Raw genomic sequence first — 7906 nt, forward strand, 5'->3', positions numbered from 1 at the left:
AGTCGGTGCAGCTGGCGTAACCGACGACGCTTGCACCGAGGGATCAGCCAGCAAGAAAATTGATGCCGACTCTAGAGACGGCTTGATGGACGGCTTGTGTAGTTGCTCGAGGGAGACGCCGACTGGAATGGCTTGTCTTGTGGAGCCAATCTTGGCCAATGTATCGGCCGCCTCGTTGTCCGGCCTGGGAACGTGATGAAACTCACAACCCTCGAAAGGGCCACTGAGCTATTGGATGAGGAAGCGGTAGCTCACCATGTTGGCGTCCCTGGCGTCCCATTCGCCAGAGACTTGCTGCACCACAAGGTCCGAGTCGCCGAAGCAAAGGAGCCGCCGGATGCCAATCTCCTTGGTGAGCCGGAGGCCGTGAGCGAGCGCTTCGTACTCGGTAACGTTGTTGGAGGCGGCGAAGTGAATCTAGAGAGCATACTTGAGCTGGTCTCCTTTCGGAGATGTCAAGACAATGTCGGCTCCCAGACCAGTTCGCATCTTCGAGCCGTCGAAGTGCATCCGCCAATGAGTGGAATCTGGAGGCTGCGACTCAAACTGGGGTTCAGCCCAATCGACAAGGAAGTCGGCCACCACCTGAGACTTGATGGTAGTGCGAGGCTCGTAGCGGATGTCGTGTTCAGCCATGGAGATGGACCACTTGGCGATCCGGCCAATCGTGTCACGGTTGCCCATGATTTCTGAAAGTGGAGCAGTGCTCACCACAGTGATGGCATGCTCTTGGAAGTATTGCTTCAACTTCTTTGCGGCAAGGTAAACATCATAACACATTTTCTAGTAGTGGGGATAGTTTTGCTTGGAGGCAGACAAGACCTCGCTGAGGTAGTAGATAGGGCGTTGTACTAACAGTACCTTGCCCTCCTCCTTGCGCTCAACTACCAGCAGTACACTAACCACGCGAGTGGTCGCTGCAATGTATACGAGAATGGGTTGCCTTTCAGCCGGTGCTGCCAAGATTGGCAGGCTCGAGATGACCCGCTTGAGGTCGCGGAAGGCTTCGTCCGCCTGGTCGTTCCACTCGAACTTCGTTGTCTTCTTCATGAGTTCATAGAGGGGAAGGACCTTCTCACCGAGCCGGCTGACGAACCGGCTAAGGGACGCCACGCAGCCGGCGAACTTCTGGACGTCTAGGATTCGAGTCGGCTTCACCATCCGCTCGATGGTGCCTATTTTCTCGGGGTTCGCTTCGATGCCGCGAGCAGACACGAAGAACCCCAAGAGCTTGCCGCCTGGAATTCCAAAGACGCACTTCTCCGGGTTGAGCCAGATCTTGTACTCATGCAGGTTGACAAACGTCTCCCGCAGGTCGTCGAGGAGGCTGAAGTGCTGCTTGGTCTTGACGATGATGTCATCCACATAGACGAGGATGTTTGTGCCAATCTGTGGTAGTAAGCATTGTTGTATGCATTTTTGGAATGTCGCGCCAACGTTCTTCAGACCGAACGTCATGATGGTGTAGTAGTAGGCCCCAAAGGGCGTGATGAACGAGGTCTTCGGGTGATCAGCTGGATCCAGCTTGATTTAATGATAGCCGGAATAAGCATCCAAAAACGACAGCAGTTCACAGCCGGCTATGGAGTTGATCACTTGATCTATCCGGGTTAAGGCGAAAGGGTCTTTCGGGCATGCCTTATTCAGGCTTGTGTAGTCGATACACATTCGACAAGTGTTGTTTTTTTTCAGCATCAGGACTGGATTGGCTAACCAGTCCGCGTACTAAATTCAAAAGAAGAAAAACAGTGTTCGCCAGGTTGCAATTATGGGCAGCAAGTGGCTAAGTTAAAACAGGCATCCAACCAAATCTTCCATGTGTCTTAACATACAGCAAGACCATCACAAGGCAAAAAGAAACACATCAGATTCAGAGTAATGCACGGCACACAACGAGCCTTTATTTATACCAAGTTTAACATACAACATATTTTTATTACATATAAATTCAAAAAACCAAACTAAATTAGCTTATAGACCAACCGACTTCCAGGATTATTTGTACCCAACACTAAGCAATTGCTTTCTTTTTTTCGCTTTCAAAACTGCTCGGAGCTCTAGACATCAAGGTACTTGCTGGCTGTGTGGACATCCTTGTCTCCTCTTCCACTGCAGTTCAGAACCACCCTCACACCATCCGGCAGTGTTGGGCAGAGCTTCTCCAGGTAAGCCAGGGCGTGGGATGTCTCCAGGGCAGGGATGATGCCTTCCAGCCGAGAGGTGCGCTTGAAAGCTGCATGCGGAGGTTAGCATAGGAAGGAGTTAGATGCTGAACACGACAGGGTGACTGTTTAGGCTACTGAATCAGTTCTCCATCGATCAGGGAAAATCACCAGCAGTCTTAAGACAATTCGGTTTATGGTCCTAAAAGCTACAATATCCCAGACTACCACTATCACGTGATTATGTTATAAATAAAACAAGTTCCCTGCTTACTTTTTCACATTATATTATAATAAAACAAGTTAAGTAGCTGTAAACTGAAACTTACTATCTCGAGAGTTTTAACCTTTAGTAATGCCTACAGTGTACCATTCAAATTCACATGTAAATCTAGACCAGCGATAATGCCTAAACCACAGACTTGTTCAACTCACATGAAGAAAACTGAAACACTCAGGATGTCATTCAGAACTACTATCAGCATTTAGTAGATGGATTAGAAGTCAATTGGATGAAAATCAACTGCTGGTGAGAAACATACCATCCAATGCCTCCTGGTCTGTCACACTATCATATTCAGCACGTCCAATATCCCTCAAGAAACTATGCTCAGGTCCAACACCTGGGTAATCCAACCTATGGAATTGAAACAATAGATAATAAGCTCACTTGCTGTAAGAAAAGAAAAATGGTTCCAACTTAACATCAGAATACTTACCCAGCACTGATGGAGTGGGGCTCAATCACTTGTCCATCAGCATCCTGCAATACATAACTCAGAGATCCATGGAGAACTCCGACTTCCCCCTTTGTCAATGTTGCAGCGTGCTTGTCAGTGTCTACACCATGGCCAGCAGCCTCCACTCCAATCAGTCTTACATCCTGATCATCAACAAACTCATGGAAGAGACCCATGGCATTTGATCCACCACCAATGCAAGCAACCAGCACGTCAGGCTTGCCACCCCACTTGTCCATCGCTTGTCTACGGGTCTCCTTGCCAATAACCTTATGGAACTCCCTCACCATCATCGGGTATGGGTGTGGACCCGCAACTGAGCCCAAAATGTAGTGTGTGGTCTCTACGTTAGTGACCCAGTCACGGATGGCCTCCGAGGTAGCATCCTTCAGCGTTGCAGTCCCAGAATGTACTGGCCTTACCTGTGTGATGACATGCACATGATGAGAAACAAACGAACAAGACTAACAAGAATTCTTTCATAGCAGCATTCTACATCTCACACCCCATGATTTGCCAAATAAGTAATAGCCGCACGGGATCACAAAGGCATATTCTCCATAGATATGGCATATGGATGATAGACAAGCTCTGCACATACCTCTGCTCCAAGAAGCTTCATCCTGAAAACGTTAAGCGCCTGCCTCTCCATATCCTGTGCACCCATGTAGATGATGCACTCCAGCCCAAACCGAGCACACACTGTGGCAGTGGCAACCCCATGCTGGCCAGCTCCAGTCTCAGCAATAATACGCTTCTTCCCAAGCTTCTTGGCAAGCAGAGCTTGTGCCACAGCATTGTTGATCTTGTGAGCACCGGTATGGTTCAGATCCTCCCTCTTGAGGTAAATCAGTGGGCCAGTGCCATCAGCACGCTTGTAGTGCTCCGTCAGGCGCTCCGCAAAGTATAGCGGGCTCTCGCGGCCCACGTAATCCTTGAGGATGCCATCAAGTTCTTTCTGCAGATAGAAGAAATGTGGTGTCAAAATAATAAATAACTGTCTTTCCATAATCTCCCTATCCAGCATGGCTAGCATTTATTTATTTATTCGCTTGATTGCAGGGAAATACCACATGACTATCCTTATCCTAAACCCAAATTCTCAAAGCTTTGATTCTGACACCATACACAAAAGGCAAGCATCTAGTGTCCTATGATCGCACTTCCTCTCTGATTTCATTAATAAAGGGGCCGCGTGCATCTTTTTTATGCAGAGGCCGGAGGTATTCCTCCTTCTCTAAAAAAAAACTTTCTCTCTCTGATCGGTGCAACTACCAATAAAATGCAGTCAAACGCACTTTTCCAAGATATGTGGAGGCGGCTCCCAGAAAGGGACTAAATAAAAGCTGAATCTGCTGCAGATCAAATACAGTGGAACAACCGTTTCGAAGGACAACCCGTTGTGCGATTTAGATGTGACCGTTCCTAACTACCACAACCGAAACATGGCAAACCTCCAACTAGTAATAGCTAAACAGATAATAATCCAATCAAACGGCGATACACGTGAAACCCCAAATCCTGCAGACAGGATAAAAGTCCTCCTGCAGATGAGCCATCAAATCGCCTATATCGGCTACGAAATGGTGTCGTGGACAATCAAATACCATGAATCGCACGAAACTGAATGCACCAGGGCCTCGGGGACATGGGCCTCGCGCGTTTACCTGGAAGTCCTCGTCGTCGGCGAGCGCGTGGAAGGCGGCCTCGAGCTCGGTGAGGGCGTGCATGAGAGTCTCCGGGACGTACTTGCCCCCGAACTTGCCGAACCTCCCGAGCGCGTCGGGCCTCGCGATGCCGGCCCCCGCCACCTCGGCCCCGTTCACCCTCTCGGAGACGGGGGAGGGCGCCTCCGCCGCCACCGCCTTGACCGGCCGCATTGACGCGGACGCCACGACGGACGCGCCTCTCCGGGCCGACGGCGTCAGCATCCGCAGCACCGCGCGGGAGGGCGGGGGCGCGGAGACGGCGGCGGCTGGGCTAGGGTTTCTGATAGCCGAGGCGGCCATTGGCTGCGGCGAGTGGCAGAGAGAAAGAAATAAGGCAGGGATGGAAATCGGAGGGGATTAAAGAACGATGAAGAGTAGGTGGCTTAACACGAGGTGTACCCGGCGGGTATATAAACCGGTCGCCTTGGAACATTTCGCGCGGGGTTGGTGGATGGATCCACGTGGTTTGCTGCTGGGACACGTGAAACTGGTGTACCGGCAGGGGACTGCGGGAGGGCGGAGGGCTGGCGCCGGCGTTGGTGCACCGGGTGCCCACAAGATCAATTTTTCTTCTTGGTGAGGACCACAATATCTGGGAGCCGGGTCGGGACGGCAGCCTGTCTGGTCTCGATGGCAGAGCCGCCTCGTGTCAAATCTCAAATTGAAGAAAAAGAAAACACCCTGTGAGTGCGCGCAATGTCCACGTCAATGCTCCTACGTGGGTCATCCTCCACCGACCGTTGTAAGCCGATCGTCCCGCGCGTTGTGACGAATCTCGTTAAAAAATGTATGAATAAATGATAGAAAATCAAAATTAAAGTAAAAAATAAATATAAAACTTTTTTACATGATTTAATTTTCTGGGAAAAATAATGTATGAGGTGGTATGTTTTGCATTAAGAGATTAATGAAAAAAATAAAATATGACTTCATGCATAACTTGATAATGTGGCATTGTTGCATAGAGAAGAAAAGTAGTTAATGTGTCGTAACTATTTAAGAATATAGGATTCCAGTCACCTGTTGCATGCGATCTCATCACTTCATGTTTCTTTTGAATGTTCTCATCTCTATGTAGATCACCAAAACACGAGGAAAACTGCTACGTCCACTTCTATGTGATCTGATACTATGCGACTAATAAGTAATCCTTTTGTTCCTAAATACTAGTGTAAGTCTTTTCTCGTTCTTGGCCAGTGCAACCGTAGCCGTCGTCACGAGAGGGCAATCTTTCAGCGTTGTTCTTCCGCGACGACCTCGGTCCTCGGTGATGATGGGGTCATCGGATCCATGCATATGGATCAATTTTAGTCTTCGTAGTCTAGGTTTTTAGATTGTTAATCATCTTGGTTTCGGGGACAAGATGGTGTCGTTGAATAAAGATTCTTCGGATCATTCCCTGATGAGGCCATCCGTCATATAGTTTGGGATGGATTTAGAAACCAGTCTGATCAATCAAAGAAGGTGTGGCGATGGCGTCCTCCTCATGGTGGACGTGTGTCCTTGTGTTCCCTCGTCGCGACGGCGTTTGCTCCAACGTCAACGCTAAGCTTGGGAGGTAGTCCAGGAGCGAATTCAGATTGTGGTCTGCATCAACGACATCTTAAAGACGAAATGTGTGTTTGCTTCGTGGTTCATGAATGGTAGGTATGGTTTCCTTCTGCTGCATCTTAGTCGTGGTGAGATGCCATATCTGAAGTTAGATGACCTGTCCGATGTGTTGCCCAGTCTAATTGGTTTAACGGCAAGGGTTTCACTTTTGGTGAGCCATCTCGGAGGTCCGCAAAGCTGCATATCAACGATGGAGCCGCGTCGAGCTCGGGTGAGGAGGTGACCCATCATTCTTTTTTTCACTGGCTGTTGTGATGGTGCCGAAGGTAGGTGTCACGCCCAAGATGCGACCCTATCCTCAATTTGGCACGAGGGCCTCGTCAGGGATAGAAGCGCATCTCGTCCTGTCGCAAGAATGGATATCGTCACAAGTACATGTACTGAAGAGAAGAGATATATATAGAGTTGGCTTACACTCGCCACAAGTTACATCAGAGTCACATCAGTACATTACATAAACATCAAGAGTAAGAGCAGGGTCCGTCTACGGACGAAAACAAACGAGAAAAAAATAAGAACGACGTCCATCCTTGCTATCTCAGGCTGCCGGCCTAGAACCCTTCCTAGATCGAAGAAGAAGAAGAAGAAGAAGAAGAAGAAGAAGAAGAAGAAGAAGCAGCAGCTCCAAATGAACAGTCAACGCGCTCGCGTCAAGTAACCTTTATCTGTACCTGCAACTGGTGTTGTAGTAATCTGTGAGCCACAGGGGACTCAGCAATCTCATTTCCAAAGGTATCAAGACTAGCAAAGCTTAACGAGTGAGGTATGGTTAAGTGGTGAGGTTGCAGCAGCGGCTAAGCATATATTTGGTGGCTAACTTACGAGTACAAGAAATAGGAGGGGAAAGATCTACGCATAACGCAACAAGACATAAACGATAGCAACGGTAAAACTAGCATGGCAATGATAGTAATGGTATCTGGGGAAATGATCATCTTGCCTGAGATCCGGCTTGGAAGAAGAATGCCTCCGTGAAGCAAACGAACCGAAGTAGTCAAACGGGTCCTCACAATCCGGCACGCCGCGGAACTCTATCGAGACGAAGCAAAACGGAAACACGAATCAACACACGAATTCACCACACGATGCACAACACATATGATGCATGAATAGCTGAATACATGCAAGACACGGCAAGACAATTCACGCAATCAAACACTACACATTAAGTGAAGTTCAATATGCAAAGAGTTGCATATTACGATACTCCACGTCTATTTATTTAGTTCTATCCTGATTAGATACACGACAATATTAAATGTGGTTAAACATGGCAAGAGGTGAAGCGTAATTAGACTACCTATCTAGGGATTTTAAATGAGGTCGGAAATGAAATATAGCACCTCCGAGATGACCTCACATGTTAATTTACAATTCTGTCCAGATCTGAATTAACACATTTAATTAGTTATTAAACAGAAAAACAAATAGGTTCACGTGATTCTACGCGTCAAGACAAGCAATCTACACATAGAAAACATCTCCAACGGAGCTACGGATCAAAAGTTACAAGCATCGCAAGATATGATGGCCTGAATGCAATATGTGTGCAACGACGGTCACGAGCACTTCAAAACATACAAACAACAAGAGAACATGAAACTACACGAGATTCTAAGCAAGTTTCATGTAGGACACGATCAAATCGGAGCTACGGTTCAACATCTACGAGCAAAACAAGAAA

The 7906-nt window shown here is 48.0% G+C and overlaps 1 protein-coding gene across 1 annotated transcript; it reads right to left on the reverse strand.

The window, feature by feature from the left end:
- Positions 1-1869: 1869 nt before the first annotated feature.
- On the reverse strand, positions 1870-4990 carry LOC123407462 (tryptophan synthase beta chain 1). The gene is made up of 5 exons (XM_045100595.1): positions 4570-4990; positions 3504-3860; positions 2882-3324; positions 2705-2799; positions 1870-2233 (listed from the first exon to the last, which is right to left on the reverse strand). The coding sequence occupies exons 1-5, from the start codon at positions 4909-4911 to the stop codon at positions 2058-2060; spliced, it is 1413 nt and encodes a 470-aa protein (XP_044956530.1). The 5' UTR covers positions 4912-4990; the 3' UTR covers positions 1870-2057.
- Positions 4991-7906: the final 2916 nt, after the last annotated feature.

Source organism: Hordeum vulgare, chromosome 7H, assembly GCF_904849725.1.
Source record: "Hordeum vulgare subsp. vulgare chromosome 7H, MorexV3_pseudomolecules_assembly, whole genome shotgun sequence".
Taxonomy (NCBI): Eukaryota; Viridiplantae; Streptophyta; class Magnoliopsida; order Poales; family Poaceae; genus Hordeum; species Hordeum vulgare.